At 44.6% G+C, this 18,482-nt stretch overlaps 1 protein-coding gene across 1 annotated transcript; it reads left to right on the forward strand.

The window, feature by feature from the left end:
• The first annotated feature begins 8,753 nt into the window (after nt 1–8,753).
• Nucleotides 8,754–18,250, forward strand: LOC106562103 (RNA polymerase-associated protein CTR9 homolog). Its single transcript, XM_014126692.3, has 22 exons — nt 8,754–8,949; nt 9,348–9,446; nt 10,278–10,517; nt 10,614–10,731; nt 10,824–10,913; nt 10,999–11,255; nt 11,350–11,457; nt 11,535–11,771; nt 11,890–12,108; nt 14,006–14,189; nt 14,280–14,554; nt 14,657–14,744; nt 14,886–15,034; nt 15,146–15,262; nt 15,547–15,692; nt 15,779–15,850; nt 16,054–16,189; nt 16,397–16,540; nt 16,686–16,810; nt 16,892–16,991; nt 17,081–17,187; nt 17,290–18,250. Exons 1-22 carry the CDS (start codon nt 8,905–8,907, stop codon nt 17,681–17,683), a joined length of 3,450 nt encoding a protein of 1,149 aa, XP_013982167.1. The 5' UTR covers nt 8,754–8,904; the 3' UTR covers nt 17,684–18,250.
• Nucleotides 18,251–18,482: the final 232 nt, after the last annotated feature.

The raw sequence follows: 18,482 nt of genomic DNA on the forward strand, positions 1-18,482 counted from the left end.
CATCCTGGTGTTTCTACTGAGGGGCTTCCTCTATTCCTCCCCAGATAATAGGGCTTGGGCTCCTGAGACACAGAAAACAAGGGCAAGGCCCATGATGGTCACAGTAAACCCTTCATGATGAGTGACACTCACCAAGGGGCCTTCAGCCTCTGCGCCAGCTGCTTTGTGTACGTTACAGTCTGCTGGGTCTATTTCAGTAGCATCCCCAGCGATTACTAATAAAAAGGAAAGTGGCTAACGAATTTGTTTCCCTCTGTGTTTCTGCTCTTACAGTAGGGTAGGCTAATTAATACTGCTACAGTCAGTGACATACAAATGCTGTGTTTGCCCTGTATTTCAGTAGTAGTAGTCTCATCATACCGCTTATAAGGGGCCATCGAGACTTGCTGTAGCTTTCGGTCACAGGCTCTGGAGGAGAGGGGTTCCTGGGTGTGTCTCTGCCTATAGCTTCAACATCAGGCTGGGCTGTCTGCCCTATCGGACCTGGCAACTTCGGAACAGAAGAGAGAGAGGAAATGCAAATGAAACAGCTGTAAATAACTTTTAAGAGTTTTACAGGAGGAAAACAAATACAGCCTAGTAGATCATTGGTAATCATTGCAAAAGCAGACGTGTGAGCATATATGTGGGGCTGCATATTCAAAATGCAGATTCATGAAAACTTTTACTGTCAGGGCTAATTTGAGCTCACTATTCTTGTAATACACAGAAAAGACTATGCAAACTGACCTGAGGTTTGGCTGTGACCCTGGCCTCCAGGGCACTGAGCTGACCCTCTGTGTCCCCTGCTCTGGTCAGAGCTTCCTCCATCTTCTGAGTGATGCTCTCCATCCTCTCCTTGACCTGGCTGACCCTTCGCTGACTCTCCCTAACCAGCTCAGCTGCCTCCAAGGCACTGCTGACCATGGCCTCCATCCTCCTGAGGGTCACCAGCAGACCCTCTGAGGTCACAAACTGGCCTGCTACCTTCTCTGATCTACCTGGGTCCTCCACAGGGTCTGTAGCCACAGCCACGTCCTTACGCTCCTTTGATGCCTCCTCTCCAGTCCAGCCAGGTCCCTCTCTCACCGTGTTGGTCTCCTTGTCGTTGTGAAGAACTCTCACCCTGTCCTGAATGTTTCTGTGCTCAGCTACGCCCTCCTGGGCAGTTCTCAGAGCCGCCTCAAGGTGGCATACCTGTTCCTTAATCTTTGTGATGGTGTGCTCTGCCTGTTGGAGCTTGGACTGTGTCTCAGTGAGGACCTGGCTGGGCTGGGTCAGGGTGTCTTCAGGCTTGGCCTTGGTCCTACTCCCCTCCACCTTAAGGGCTCTCCACCAGTTCACCACAGCTTCCCTCTTGACCTGGGGCTTCTGCTTCTGCTCCTGCTGCTCCCGTAGCCTCCGCTGTTCCGCCACCTTCTCCTCTCTCTCCTCCCACAGAGTCGTCTGCAGCTCCAGTTCCTTCAGTCTGGAAGAACAGCCTGGACTTTATAAACAACTCACTCACACATTGTTACATCTTGAAGCAACCAAGGATCCTAAAACTGCACTTATCTCTAACATCTTAGACAGAACGCCAGTAACTACTGCGGATGACATAATAGTAGTCCATATAATTGCTCTGGCAAGTAGCAACACAGGGCTTTCTTTTTTATTGTCAGAATGGGTTTCAATAAATAGCAACCATTGTTGTACTTTTATTATGTCAGTAATCACAACAGAAGAGAGAAGGGGATAAAAACTCACATACACATTAACCAGCTGCTGCTTGATGCTAGGCAGTGACTGCTGGCTGTGGGGATTTGGCCTCTCCAGGGTCTCAACAGCACAACTGCCAACAGAGTCCTGAGTGATTGAACAGACATCAGACCCTCAAAACAGCTTCCTACACTTTTACCATACAAGAGACACAGGAGAAGTCAGTGTTAGTATTTATGTGTGTGTGTGTGTGTGTGTGTGTGTGTGTGTGTGTGTGTGTGTGTGTGGTGTGTGTGTGTGTGTGTGTGTGTGTGTGTGTGTGTGTGTGTGTGTGTGTGTGTGTGTGTGTGTGTGTGTGTGTGTGTGTGTGTGTGCATGCGTGTGTGTGTGCTCGAGTGTGTGTAAATTCTCACCCTCTCTGGGTAGTGTGCGTGGAGAAGGTGGGCCAGCTCAGCAGACTTGATCCTGTGAATTATGTTTTGGATATCGTCCCTCTGAGTGTGAGATGATCGAACCCCACATACTGGACCAGTCATCTCCTCAAGAACCCCACGTTGCTGAGGGAAATACATCATTATAATAAACCTATAGTAACGCGATAGAGCTTTTGATAACCAACTGCAGAACTAAAGCCTTTGTCACCTGCTGAATGTCCTGGATCTCAGCATGCAAAGAGCGATGATTAGGAACAACTCCACTCCTTCCCTGGAAACCTGGTGGACTGCCACAGTGCATGTCAAACCTATGAATTACAGCAGCACACCACCAGGTTAAACACACTGACCCCACTGACCCCTAGCATGTCCCATTGTGATGATGTCAGTCACATACATTCTCAGTAACGAATGAGCTCCAACAAATATGTCACCTGAACAGCTGTTGGGTGAGATGTTGGTAACAAAAACAATGACGAGTAGCATATGGACATAGAAATGATCGACAGCACTTACCTCAAAAGAGCTTGCTGGGAATGCTCTGATAAATGCAGAAACTCTGACTGTAGCCCCTTCAATGACAGGAAAAAAACAATCAGAGCTACTTTCTGCTAGCACACAGGCATAACTACAGGCACTTGAGATGATGAATGTTATTATGAAGATACCTCAATGATTCTATGGTTCTCCAGATGAGAGTTCTTCAGCTTATCCATCAGTATGTCTTTCTGGAAATGAACAGGAAAAAAAAAAATATCAACAAATGCAGTCATTGTAAAACAGAGAATGAACCGTCTATGTGTGAAGGTATGGTATACTAACCTTAGTGAGTTCCCTGTCTCTTATAGCCAGCATGACAAGGGTATTTTCAAGTTCCTCCTGCAAAACAAATTAGAGGATCTCTATTACTGCACTCTTAGCTCAGTGACAGACAGAGATGTTCTGGCCAACAGTTCTTACCCTCATCTCAGCATTAACCATCCTCAATTTGTTGAGACAATCTTCAGAACAAGTCCCCTCGAGTGTGAGTTGTTCATTCTGCAGATATTAAAGGGATTGTGTCACAGACATATAATGTACCGTATGTGGCATCACAAACATTGTACATACATTATAAAATAATAATAAAGATCAAAGTTACCTTGTCTTCAAGCACTTTAATGTGTGCTTTCAGACAGTCACATTCTTTGGTCTAAAATTGAAAAAAGGTGCAATGTACATGGAAATGTATACATTCCAATAAAATCATCCACACTCTGGCCTAAGCCATTTGTATGTCATTTCCTTATATGTCATTTCCTGCTAAGAGCTGAGTGCAGTACCAGTTTGCAGCTGCTAGCCTGGGCTTGGCTGGCTCTCTCCTTTGCCTCCCTCAGGGCTCTCCTGGCCTCCTCCAGCTCATCTACAAGGGACCTGGTTCTCCTTGCTGAGCGCTGGGCACTGGAGATGTCACACAGACAGTTTTACAACAGTAAATCATCAGAACTACCATGCCTTGCAATAATGAAAACAACATATTGCTCCATTCTCACAGACAGTACCTGGCCAGCTTGGCACTTAGTTCAGTGATTTCCACTGTGAGCTGCAGGTTGGTGTCCTCACACTGAGATACAGTCCTCAACAGGCTGTTGTTCTGCTTACTCATTCTACGGTGTGCATGCTTCAGCTCAGACACAGTGGCCAGCAGCTCCCTGGAGTCACTAGAGCCAAAGGAGAAGTCAGATTTATAGCATTAATACATTTACATTTTAAATTTGAGTAATTTAGCAGACACTCTTATCCAGAGTGACTTACAGTTAGTGCATTCATCTTGAGATAGAGGGACAACCACATATCACAAGCATTGAAAGTAAAATTTTCCTCAATAACATAGCTGTCAATAGAGTCAGAGCTAGAAGGTGTGTGTGTGTGTGTGTGTGTGTGTGTGTGTGTGTGTGTGTGTGTGTGTCTGTGTCATTTTTTTTTTTTAATTGGCGGTGGGGGGGGGGGGGGGGGGTGAGGAGGAGAATTATTTAAGATACTGTTTGAAGAGGGCAGGTTTTCAGATGTTTTCGGAGATGGGCAGGGACTCTGCTGTCCACCACTGGGGTGCCAGGACAGAGAAGAGCTTGGACTGGGCTGAGCAGGAGATGCCCTCCCGTAGGGGTGGGAGGGCCAATGCGAGCTTCAACTGGAAGCCAGTTGAATACAGTAGAATACAGAAATAGTACTGCGTAGAAAGAGTAAAATCATGAGTGACTGAGAAAGCTTGAATAACTTACCAATAACACTGTTCTCCTTCTGAGAAGGCAGTTTTGATCTCAGGACCTGAGAAATCCATCCCTGAAAGAACAACACAATCAGTGCAGCACTGTAATCTGAGACGGATTTCTAGGCTGCCTACAAAAGTAAAACCTTACCATTTATAGACACTTTACAAGGGTTTTCTCCTGAAATATGTTTGTCGTCCTCATGCATGCTGAAAGATACAAACAATCATTAGTCTCCAATTATAGGTACACAGCAGATTAGCAAGCTTACCAATGTTTTATCAAAATTAATCACACAAACAGATGCAATCAACTACACATTTCAGTCATTTTTAGTGGCAAAACTTCTGAGGCATGTTGTTGATTATAACATTCTATAGCAGTTAGCTGTCTGAAGGTTTTTTCCTTACCCATCCTGGCTGCACTGGGCAATCCACTCCCTCATGGTGGATTGGAATTTGGCCTTGCTAATAGCGGGGTCCCGGCACTCAGGGTCCAGCATATGATTCAAAGCATTCAGCCTGTCCTGTTCTGGGCTCTGGCTAGTCATCGTCTGCAGGTACTGCATGATCGTGGAGACCAGAACCTCTCCTATGGAGAACAAAGACTAAGGAAGCATGCCAGTACAGAAAGAGAACACTAATGTACAGCTGTTATTACCAGAGGTGATTTGTACCTGTGCCAGTGGTATTGCATGCCTCAAATGTTATATCAAGTAGCTCTTCCTCAGAAAATGTACTTGTGTCCACGGATTCTTCAGTAGAATCCTCTGGTCCATAGCTGCTCCACACTAAAACATCCATTACGTTTTGTCATGTACAACTTCAAATAAGCAAAAGCAGAAGTCAAAGTGCAGTGGTGAAAGTAGTTTTAAACTTAAATGTCTATACACATCTTGAAAAATAAAAGCATTCTCTTTACTGCTCTGAAAAAATAAATGACTGGTTATCAAGATGTTCTGTATTATGATCATGTTTTAATATCAATGCTTACTTTCATTGCTTTCCGGCACCTGGTGATGGTCTATGGAGCTAACTCCAGAGTCCCTTGAGAGAGCTGGTGCTATGTATCCCACTCTGTCCTCTCTCATCGGCCTGGTCTGAGTTGATGGCCTGCTGCTTTCATGGTTCTCACCCTGGCTCCTCAGAAGATTAGATTCAGATTCTTCCCCATGAAAGCTCTGATCTCCATTCAGTAAGTTCTCCGAGGCCATAACATCTCTCTGTATAAAGAAAAATATGACAATGCTTATAAGATACTTGTCATAGTGGTTTACAAATTAGTCTGAAAAAGTCTGAAGTTTGAGTTTGAAGAAATTGTTAGAATCGAAGTGTTGTTTTTGTAAGTAAAATATCAAATATTTCTATTTGATTGTGGGCGGAAAGTCTGAGTTAGCTTGTTAAGGACTATTCGATCTCTGTAGAAGTGCATTATATGCATATAATACCATACTTACATGCACGGTAATGTATTAAGGGTCAGTTAGAATGTGAATGTTCTTTTGTTAACTTATGTTTCCTGAACTCAGGTGTTTTTTCCTTTTGGGTCCCTGGGCAAGAGAAAGGAATGACCACTCAGAACTTGAACCAAACCAGGGACTAGATTTGTGACAGTCATGTAATTGAAACTGCAGGTCAGTCAACAGCACACGAAGCAGAGACTGTGGAAACATTACAGAACAAAACAGAGAGAGGTTGTCTAAGCTTACTAGATGTCAAGTAGCCTACATTAGATATTTACAGTTATTAATTAATCAAGATTGCATTATGAAGTTATACAAGACATATACAGTGGGGGGAAAAAGTATTTGATCCCCTGCTGATTTTGTACATTTGCCCACTGACAAAGAAATGATCAGTCTATAATTTTAATGGTAGATTTATTTGAACAGTGAGAGACAGAATAACAACAAAAATATCCAGAAAAACACATGTCAAAAATGTTATAAATTGATTTGCATTTTAATGAGGGAAATAAGTATTTGACCCCCTCTCAATCAGAAAGATTTCTGGCTCCCAGGTGTCTTTTATACAGGTAACGAGCTGAGATTAGGAGCACACTCTTAAAGGGACTGCTCCTAACCGCAGCTTGTTACCTGTAAAAAAGACACCTGTCCACAGAAGCAATCAATCAATCAGATTCCAAACTCTCCACCATGGCCAAGACCAAAGAGCTCTCCAAGGATGTCAGGGACAAGATTGTAGACCTACACAAGGCTGGAATGGGCTACAAGACCATCGCCAAGCAGCTTGGTGAGAAGGTGACAACAGTTGGTGCGATTATTCGCAAATGGAAGAAACACAAAAGAACTGTCAATATCTCTCGGCCTGGGGCTCCATGCAAGATCTCACCTCGTGGGGTTGCAATGATCATGAGAATGGTGAGGAATCAGCCCAGAACTACACGGGAGGATCTTGTCAATGATCTCAAGGCAGCTGGGACCATAGTCACCAAGAAAACAATTGGTAACACACTACGCCGTGAAGGACTGAAATCCTGCAGCGCCCGCAAGATCCCCCTGTTCAAGAATACATATTCATGCCCGTCTGAAGTTTGCCAATGAACATCTGCATGATTAAGAGGACAACTGGTGAAAGTGTTGTGGTCAGATGAGACCAAAATGGAGCTCTCTGGCATCAACTCAACTCGCCGTGTTTGGAGGAGGAGGAATGCTGCCTATGACCCCAAGAACACCATCTCCACCGTCAAACATGGAGGTGGAAACATTATGCTTTGGGGGTGTTTTTCTGCTAAGATGACAGGACAACTTCACCGCATCAAAGGGACGATGGACGGGGCCATGTACCGTCAAATCTTGGGTGAGAACATCCTTCCCCCAACCAGGGCATTGAAAATGGGTCGTGGATGGGTATTCCAGCATGACAATGACCCAAAACACACGGCCAAGGCAACAAAGGAGTGGCTCAAGAAGAAGCACATTAAGGTCCTGGAGTGGCCTAGCCAGTCTCCAGACCTTAATCCCATAGAAAATCTGTGGAGGGAGCTGAAGGTTTGAGTTCCCAAACGTCAGCCTCGAAACCTTAATGACTTGGAGAAGATCTGCAAAGAGGAGTGGGACAAAATCCCTCCTGAGATGTGTGCAAACCTGGTGGCCAACTACACAAACGTCTGACCTCTGTGATTGCCAACAAGGGTTTTGCCACCAAGTTCTAAGTCATGTTTTGCAGAGGGGTCAAATACTTATTTCCCTCATTAAAATGCAAATAATTTTATAACATTTTTGACATGCGTTTTTCTGGATTTTTGTTGTTGTTATTCTGTCTCTCACTGTTCAAATAAACCTACCATTAAAATTATAGACTGATCATTTCTTTGTAAGTGGGCAAACGTACAAAATCAGCAGGGGATCAAATACTTTTTTCCCCCACTGTATACTTACCCTAAGAATGTTAGATATGTTAGAAAGCGGTGAGAATACAAAAAAATTAAGTCTTACCTCCCAGTTAAGGAATATTCCTTCGAAAGCGGCAGAAAATGTGCAAACGAAAACATATAACAACTAGCTACATCTCATCACACAAGCTGGTCAAAAATGCACATTAATTTTAGACAGCTCTATTGCAGCCAGTTTGCAGTGGGAAACCCTCAAGACGCTCTTCAGTGAGTGTAGCCTTTGCCTGTTTTGATCCTTCACTGCCACACATCAAAACCAGCTGCCACCCCCACCCCCTCCCCTCAGCTCCACCAATTGCTGGCTCAGGCCAGCAAACAATAACTCAGTTAATGGACTTTTTGAATTAACATTAGTCAGTTTAACATATCAAATGATTCTAGATCATCTGCATAACATCTCCTTTATAAACCAATAGGAAATCACCAGTAGCAATCAGATTCTTTAGGACAGGGCAGGGTCATTGAAGATCTGGGCACAGGTCACAGAAACACAGCACAGAGGATTATCACAATTATAACAGCTTTTATTATTGTCTTATTTTTCCTCCCTTAATCAATCATCAATCAACCAATCAAATTTGATTGATTGTCATGTCATGTCTTTCCTTCCCTTTCTTGTCTTTTATTATTTGTAGATCAGTCAGTCACAATGTACCCATGATACATCACGGTTTTGATGTTCTCAAACACGACCACTATGGAATTGAAAGGCATACTGGCGCACTGCATAATGTACCAATTCTAGTTCCCTACTTTGCACATGGTAAAATAGTGAACACAAACATTTACAGGTTTCTATACAACAAATAGACCTACTACTTTTGAAAATACAACAAAGACTACTGTGAAAATACAGAATGTTTCTCTTTCAGTTGAAAGAAGTTTGGGCTGCCAAGAAGAGAGCGAACAACAGCTGGATTAGTCAGGAGGACATTTTTATTTGCTACCGGTATTACGCCAGTGGGCCATTTTATCCACCAGTTGCTCGCTGTCCTACCCGGACATTGTTTTGTGAACACTCATGTATTTGTTCTAGAGCGGAAGTGGAGACAGATCCTCGAGACCACGGCGACAGCCGAACAATTTTGGGGAATATATTGGTGTAGGGACGTGGATTTCCATCAGCCAAGATGTCTCGGGGATCAATTGAAATCCCCTTACGGGACACCGACGAGGTTAGGACTAGCTACGCTGCTTTGTTTGACCGTGGATTGCTACAGCTAGCCTACTAACGTTAGCTAACGTAGTATTGCCCTGTTCTTGTTGACTAACGTCAGCCAGATCGCTAACAACTTCTGAGATGTTTTTTTCGTTTTTTTTTTTTACTATCAGTCATGCAAATTATGGGTCATAACCAAGATTTGAGTTGTAAAATTGTCTATTTCTACAGTTGATATTGTCTTTCCGATCATTCAGTAAGCTGACTAGTAAATGCAACCACTTCTTGTCCCCAGTCAAAACATGTCATAAAGTAACTTAGCCTTTCTGATCAAGTAGTTTAGCCATAGGTTAAAGGTCACATGTCATGTTGTATGTGTACGAACTGCTGTTCACATAGACATTTGTTCTGCAGGTTATTGAGCTTGATTTCGACCAGCTGCCAGAAGGAGATGAGGTCATCAGTATCCTCAAACAGGAGCATACACAGTTGCACATATGGATTGCTCTTGCTGTAAGTATGAATACACAGACTGGTATGATAATTAATTTAAGCCTTAAAAGATTAAATGGTTGAAATGACAGTTGCAGATATTACTCTGTATGAGTGATGCATCAAATAGTTAGATTGTAATTTCGACTGTTACCTGTAACTCCTCCCTGTAGCCCTGCAGGCTTGCCGCCATGTACAGTTATTTTAACAGTAACATTCCATCTTATGGCACACCATTGGAGAGGCGTGTGAGATATTTGCTGACCTGTGCCTGTTTGGAGACACTTCCTATGTTGGAGAGTATATCCGTGGACGGTTCTGATTAGGAAGTTGTCGTCTGCATCGCCGAAGGAAATAATTGAATCCATTTGTTAGAGGACACCACCACCCCCAAGTCAAAACCAAACATGGATGTCAATGTTTGCGCGCACAGACACTGTTCTACTACCAGTCTGCAGCAGCATGCTGCCCAATTGTGAGGCTGATTAGCTAGACAAACAGGTGTGAGAAACACAAGCGAGACAAAACATGGAATGGTTTGATTTGGAGGGGGGTGGTAGCATCTAACAATTTAATGTAATTATTTCCTGGGCACAGTCCGGTGACGCAAACAACAATTTCCTTATCAGAACTGTCCACCAACCACGGATATACTCTCCAACATGGGAAAAGTGTTGCCAAACAGGTACGGGTCGGCAAATATCTCCCACGGTGTCTAAATGTTATACAGAACTCTGGTCCAGGAAATGGGCTATCCTCCCTGGTGAGTTATGTAGTTGCATTCCCACTGACTGCTGGTTTGTTCATGGATTGTTTGTCACCAAAATAAACAAAAACAGATTTTTCTTTTAGCTGGAGTATTATAAACAGACGAAGACGGAGGACTTTGTCAAGCTGCTGGAGGCGGCCCGTATCGATGGGAACCTGGACTACAGAGACCATGAGAAGGACCAGATGACCTGTCTGGACACCCTGGCAGCCTACTATGTCCAGCAGGCACGTAAAGAGAAGAACAAAGATGCCAAGAAGGAGCTCATCACTCAGGCCACCCTGCTCTACACCATGGCAGACAAGATCATCATGTACGACCAGGTAAGATAATCAGCTTAACAATTATTGGATAATGTGAAAGTTAATTTCCCCAACACAAAAAATCATAACCAAGAGTAATCTATTTGTTTGTAACAGAACCACTTGTTGGGAAGAGCCTGTTTCTGCCTGCTGGAGGGGGACAAAATGGACCAGGCTGACGCTCAGTTCCACTTTGTCTTGAACCAGTCTACCAATAACATCCCTGCTCTACTTGGTAAGTAAAACACAAAGGGAAAGATCTCCCATTACAACCACAAAGGTTCACTTCCAAATGGGGCCTAACCACTATACATTTTATTTCAACAGGTAAAGCTTGCATCTCCTTCAATAAGAAGGATTACAGGGGAGCACTGGCCTACTACAAAAAGGCTCTACGCACAAACCCTGGATGTCCTGGTAAGCATTTCACTTGCACCTGTCATATTAAGATGATTAATATCCCTGGTCTCTCCTAATATACCGTCACTATTTCTCTTACCAGCCGAGGTGAGGCTGGGGATGGGCCACTGCTTTGTCAAGCTCAGTAAGCTGGAGAAGGCCCGTCTAGCCTTTGGCCGGGCCCTGGAGCTCAACTCCAAGTGTGTGGGAGCCCTTGTGGGCTTGGCTGTGCTGGAGCTCAACAGCAAGGAGCCCGACTCCATCAAGAATGGAGTGCAGCTCCTCTCCAGAGCCTACACCATCGACCCCAGCAACCCCATGGTGCTCAACCACCTGGCTAACCACTTCTTCTTCAAAAAGGTGAGAGGGTTGTCATCCTATTCCTGGTATATAGTAGCATGTCTTGACCTTAGCATTGTTTATCATTCACATTGATGTACTTTCTTATTTTCAGGACTACAGTAAAGTGCAGCACCTGGCTCTCCATGCCTTTCACAACACAGAGGTGGAAGCGATGCAGGCTGAGAGCTGCTACCAGTTGGCCCGCTCCTTTCATGTTCAGGTAAACGCTAAGGCCTCAGCTTATTTTTATTTTTATAATTGAATGGGCATTACATCTCTCCTTCTTGTGTGTTTCAGGAGGACTATGACCAGGCCTTCCAGTACTACTACCAGGCCACCCAGTTTGCCTCGTCTACCTTTGTGCTGCCTTTCTTTGGCCTGGGGCAGATGTACGTGTACCGTAGAGACAAGGAGAATGCAGCCCAGTGCTTTGAGAAGGTCCTAAAGGCCTACCCCAACAACTATGAAACCATGAAGATCCTGGGATCTCTTTATGCTACTTCAGATGATCAGGAAAAGAGAGACATTGCCAAAGTAAGTAAAACAGCTATGTGAAGGTGAACCTCACATAAGGTATTCACTTGTAACTCTGTAGATGTTAATCAGCACTATTGCTAAAATCAATAACATGTAATGTCTTTGTGTTCTGCAGGGTCATCTGAAGAAGGTGACCGAGCAGTACCCTGATGACGTTGAGGCCTGGATCGAGCTGGCCCAGATCCTGGAGCAGACCGACATCCAGGGCGCCCTCTCTGCCTACGGCACGGCCACTCGCATCCTGCAGGAGAAGGTCCAGGCTGATGTCCCCCCTGAGATCCTCAACAACCTGGGGGCTCTCCACTTCAGACTGGGGAACCTGGGAGAGGCCAAGGTACAGTTTAGGAGGATGGCAGAGCTGCCTGACTAGAATTAGTCATTACATGTTGTAGCAATGAATTCATTAACTACTGGAACGGCTATTTGTAGTTTCGGAACTTGCCTTTGTGTTTGATGTTTGACAGCCATTGTCGATAGTGATGACATCGTGATGTCACACGATGGTCTAGCATATTTGAGTTTGACTGCACCTCTGGAGTCTGGCAGCGCAGAACAGCGCAGTGCAGAGAGCAAACAGCAAGGCGACATGCCGAATAGCCTGTTCCCTATTTGCCATAGCCTAAATGTTCAATACATACGAGGTCGTTAGACTATTAACATAATGCAAGAGAACAATGTAGATTATTGATAGAGCGGAGAGCACCAAAGCAGCGCAAAATGTCAGATGGGGCCTAATGTGTTTTTTCCCCCCACCAATGTCAGATGATCATAGGCCTTCGGCATCACGCATTCTGTTTTCGGGCTTATTGTTTTAAACATTCATTTCCCTTTTCCTCCCCTATCCCCATTCAATTTTAACATGACTTGTTGGCCTAGGCATATCCTACTCTTTCATGATCAACCACGGAATGAATCTATAGGTGTAGCAGAGTTCCATCTGTTGTTTTGTGACTAGACTAAATAAAAACATAGTCATAATGAGGGAGAGAACAAACAATTTCAAGATGGACTAATAGAATAGGAAGTATAAACAGACCTGGTACGTTTCTGCTGTACTTGACCGAAGTGTGGGCTAAATAAATTGTTAACGACAATCAGATAAAACAAATGATTATTTAGCCTAACGTTCTTTATAACATGAGTGAACCATGGCTTAGGCTAAAAACAAATAGGCCTATTATCCTTAGTCTATGCCTTTTGCCTAGCGACCTGTAAAAATCCTAAGTATACAATTAGATAAAGCAAATTATTATTTCATATTCTTTATAACACTTAAAAACGAATGAACATAGGCCTATTCGTTTTTAGCAGAAGCCAATTAGGACATGCCTCTTGCCTATCGAACTGTACAAACCTAAATATAGGCCTACAAAATAAATAAAGTAGCCTAAACAAAACAAGTGCAAAAAAGTATTTCAAGCTTTGATAGCCTATAGGCTGGAATATGTCATTTGAGTAAGATGCATCTGGATTTGAATATAGGCTACATTTTAAAATGAAACAAAAAAGTACAATTAGGAACCATGAGGTTTTTTTCCCCTAGCTAATGGTTTCTGCCCCAGAGTAGCGAACTCAGCAGGATGATGGACTTGTAAATGTTGACGGAGGTTTGTAGTTTGTCGATCCTTTGCCCTGATTGTCTTTTTACATATTCTGAAAGTGACTTTGGTCAGGTCTGCTGGCTCACCTTTATCATTCAGCCTGAAACCAAAGAACTGCCAAACAGGCGAAGACAGGCTTTTCTTTCCCACCAAGGAGCCATAGTATTTTTTCTGTTTTAGCACAATGCAGACTGTACTATAGTGAAATCCCATCACGCCTTTTTTAGTTTTGTCTGAAACTGTCGGAAAGTAGCCTATTGAAATTGCAATAGACTACACTTGATACGGCTATAATATTCCTTTTTACTGATATTGAAGTATTTTTATGTACAAGAGAAACATAGCGCCACCAATTTTGTAAATCGTTTTACAGCTTAGACTAGATAAGTAACTAGGCTTTACACTGTTCAGGCCTAGCAATGTGTCCTTTATAGTGCCTTCTTCCCGCCAATTGACTGACCCCTCCGTGCGCAACGCACACCCCCCTCCAAATTTTTTTTTTTACAATACAATCGTATATCAATGATGTTTGGACAGGACGATGTGTCATTCCAGACATCGCCCAACCCTAGTAGACACAACAGAGCTATAAATAGATTTCAGGGGTTTGTTCTGTCTGTCCATGTTTAGAAATACTTTCTGGCCTCTTTGGAGCGGGCCAAAGCTGAGGGAGAGCATGACGAGCATTACTACAACGCGATCTCTGTCACCACCTCTTACAACCTAGCCAGGCTCTACGAGGCCATGTGCGAATTCCACGAGGCGGAGAAGCTCTACAAGAACATCCTGAGGGAACATCCCAACTACGTCGACTGTAAGCACTGAAGACACACTATACGTTTTGGTTAATGTCTGTCTCCTTAGGGTGTGTGCGTATCAATTGGTCCTTTGTTGTTGCTTGCAGGTTACCTGCGTCTTGGAGCAATGGCTCGTGACAAAGGAAACTTCTATGAAGCTTCCGACTGGTTCAAAGAGGCTCTGCAGATTAATCAGGATCACCCAGACGCCTGGTCCCTGATCGGGAATCTCCACTTGGCCAAGCAGGAGTGGGGTCCGGGTCAGAAGAAGTTTGAGCGTATCCTCAAGCAGCCGTCCACTCAGAACGACACCTACTCCATGCTGGCTCTGGGCAACGTGTGGCTTCAGACCCTGCACCAGCCCAGCAGGGACCGGGAGAAGGTACGGCAGAATATTAGTTGTTTTGATGTGGAGCCATGAAAATCATCGTCGTCAGAAACAGTGCCTTCATCATTTGTCTGTGCCTGTGGTTGTGTTCCTCAGGAAAAGAGACATCAGGATCGAGCCCTGGCCATTTACAAGCAGGTCCTACGAAACGACTCCAAGAACCTTTACGCTGCCAACGGCATAGGTTTGTTGGCCTTCTCTCACTCATTGTTTTCACATAAATGCTTAATACTCAGACTTGACTGTGTTTAACTATAAGCATGTATTTACCTCAGATAACTATTAGCATGTAAATACCTCAGAGTTTGCCGTCTTTTCTGTCCAGGTGCCGTCCTGGCCCATAAGGGCTACTATCGAGAGGCCCGTGACGTGTTTGCCCAGGTGAGAGAGGCCACCGCTGATATCAGCGACGTCTGGCTCAACCTGGCCCACATCTACGTGGAGCAGAAACAGTACATCAGCGCTGTGCAGATGGTAAGGCTCTGTACTGGCTCATAGTACACACTGCAGGGGTTTTTTATATTCCTATTTTTTTTACTTGAGGAGTTCTATTAAATTGTCTTATCCACTCTTTGTGGCGTTTAGTACGAGAACTGTCTGAAGAAATTCTACAAGCATCAGAACACTGAGGTGCTGCTGTACCTGGCTCGGGCACTCTTCAAATGCGGGAAACTCCAGGAGTGCAAACAGACTCTGCTGAAGGTGAGATTTGTGTAAAACGAAGCGTCTCTCATTCCTTTCAGTAACCCTATGGCTGGGCTTCATTTGCCTGAGCTTTTTTATGTGAGAGCAGGGTGACCCTTGTGTGAGTGTCCTGTTACTAGGGTTGCAAAATTCTGTGAACTTCTTTTTCTTTTTCCTGAAATCCCAGTTGGAGGATTCAGGAATTTTAGGATCCTTTCTGGGAAACTAGGGAATTTATTGAAAGTTCCTGGAATTTTGCAACCCTACCTGTTTCTCACTGATGTGGCTGGCTGTGTCCCCAGGCACGTCACGTGGCCCCCAGTGACACGGTGCTGATGTTCAACGTGGCCCTGGTGCTGCAGAGGCTGGCCACTCTGGTACTGAAGGACGAGAAGAGTAACCTCAAGGCTGTACTCAGTGCTGTCAAAGAGCTGGAGCTGGCCCACCGGTACACCCTAAACTCACTTTAACACCTAAAATAATCCTTCACTTTTCTCAGCCTAATCTTCTCTTTTGTGTTCTCTTTTGTCTCAGGTATTTCAGCTACCTTGCCAAGGCAGGTGACAAGATGAGGTTCGACCTAGTGCTTGCCTCCACTGAGGCCAGGTCAGTTTGTACAAATATCTCCCCTCTAAAATCCAAATGCAGGCCAGTACTTACTTCATAGCCTTCAGTAAATCAATGAAACAGTCTTAGCCAAAATTCTGATCACACCTCAGAGGAATTTAGAGGGATGACAGCTGAGCCCAGCCATCAGATGTCGGGTTAAGCCTGGATTGTGAGCTGTGTTTGTGTGGGGGTCGTTGCAGGCAATGCTCTGACCTGCTGAGTCAGGCCCAGTACCACGTGGCTCGGGCCAGGAAACAGGACGAGGAGGAGAAGGAGATTCGGGCCAAGCAGGATCAGGAGAGGGACTTCCTACGCCAACAGATGCATAAAGAACAGGTCTGTCTATGGGATGTCACATCTCCACAAGTCCCTTATCCCTTCTATGTTGTACTTGTAAACCATAATGGATAAGCAATTTAAGTAAACAGACCTTACTTGAGGCTGAGATGTCTTGAATAACATGTTTCTTTGGTCCACTGTAAATGTATTCCTTTATAACAGTGTGACTAACCCACTGACCTTGTCTTCCTGCTGCCCCACCAGGAGGAGAAGAGGACCAAGCAGGAAGAGGATCAGAAGAAGCTGCTGGAGCAGAGAGCCATGTACGTGGAGAAGACCAAGGGTCTGCTTTCCTTTGCCGATGGAATGAAGGAGGAAAGGAAAGAGAAGAAGAAAGGTGGCGGCCGAGTGAGTGCAAATGTGTAGAGAACAGCTAGTGCAACGCGGAGGTTTGGGTTGATCAATGATTAGCTCATGGCACATCAGATCGATATGAATCTCAAAGGCTCTAGGGTGCAGTGTGAATATATTGTTCTTGTTTTGTTCTCCCCAGCGCAAGAAAGGTGACTTTGATGAGTTTGTCAACGATGGCTCTGATGAGGACCTGCCAGTGAGAAGGAGGAAGAAGAGGAAGGGTGGCAGTGGGAGTGAGGAGGAGGGCCGCAAGAAGAGGAGGAGGTGAGACTGATGTGGAAAGTGTTTTTATTTGTAGTGATCAGTAGGAAAATGGCCTGGTGTGAGTGTGACTGTGTATTTCAGACCCAACAAAGGGGGTGACGATGGCAGTGATGACGAGGAAGGAGGCTCACGGCCCAAAAAGCAACGCAAACCCAGAGCGGGCGGCAAGAGGATCCAAAAGGTCAGTTAAATCTAGTTTATGTTACTGTCTTTCTAATGGTATTTTTTAACCCAAATGACCAGCCTTGTAACAGTTCTGTTCTTGTCTAGGCCGAGCCTGTGCCACCGTCTCTCAAAGGCAAGATCAAGTCGAAGGCCATCATCTCATCCTCCGACTCTTCATCAGACGAGGATGGACTGAAAATAGCTGAAGACAGGTGAGGGCATAAACTCATTCGTACAGGAAATGCTACATGAAAATACAACTCCGAAGGGTTTTGTGCCACTAATTCATAATTTTTTGTCTGTTGACCACCCAGAAACCCCAGAGACAGTGGTTCAGGCTCTGATAACGAGGGCGGCCACAAGAAGCGCATCGCCTCCGACAGTGAGTCCGACGGGGGCCGGAACCACTCTGGCAGCGAAGCTGGAAGCCCCCAACGCTCCGGAAACTCAGGTAGCGACTCAGGCAGCGACCGTCCAGTGAAGAGGAAGAGAGTGCAGCAGCAGTCTGACTCAGAGCAGTCTGATAACGAGAGCAAGAGGAGCCGCTCTGGGTCGGAGAACGAGTCCCGACCAGGCTCACCGGCCGCAGTCTCTGGTTCTGAAGCAGGTTCTCCGGCGGGCTCCCCACGCCGTTCCGACAACGGATCAGAACCAGGGGGCTCTGCCAACGAGGCCTCCAACCACGGCTCTGGCTCTGACAGTGACTGAGGCTTCAAACTCAGAACTTACTTTTTTCCTACTGATTTTTTTTTTTTTTTTACTGATTTTTGTAAAGGCTTTTTTTTTCGTCTTAGTTTGTACCATGAAATTGAAATGAGCACATGCAGTGTAGCCTTACTAGTTTTTGGTCACCAGACTGTTAAGACTTTTGCATTGATGCTGTACCTCATGTCTTTTTGTTTTGTTGATGATGGATGGAAAATGTGACTTGTAAGTAGTCTGACAGCTGTAACCCATATATTTTCTATCTTAAAATATTTGGAAGAGGTGACGTCACGGAAAATTTGAAAATTTGCCCAGAGTTGGGACAAATTATATGTAGATAGTAAACAAACACAAAATAAATATTCGTTTTTTTCTATTTCTGATGATGAAGCTGCTTGTATGGCATTGGAAAACAACTTGACACTTACCTTCTGATTATGGGGTAAATGTGTTGTAATTGTTTTTGGCTGCATTTTCCTTGTTTTGTGTATCAATGTGCCCTCTGCCATTCAGAAAAATATTTTTGGCAAACGTCAGTCATGCTGTGGTGATTAAAATGCCATAAGTTCAGCTTCAATAGTGAAAGTGTATATATGTGCCATTTTTATTTTTTTATTAAGGTCCTCTATATGGATACAAGAAGTGCTGAGTAATCTGGCGGCACGCCTAGGTGATGCAGTTGTAAATGTATTCATAGAGTTGAGACGCATCGAGACTCTGAATACGTGGCCCCATTCCGGAGATACCACAGTGGGGTGGATGTCTGTGGGTCCTGTCTGGCCAACCTCTGGAACTGACAACA

The sequence above is a fragment of the Salmo salar genome, chromosome 11 (assembly GCF_965601325.2).
Source record: "Salmo salar chromosome 11, fSalSal1, whole genome shotgun sequence".
Taxonomy (NCBI): domain Eukaryota; kingdom Metazoa; phylum Chordata; class Actinopteri; order Salmoniformes; family Salmonidae; genus Salmo; species Salmo salar.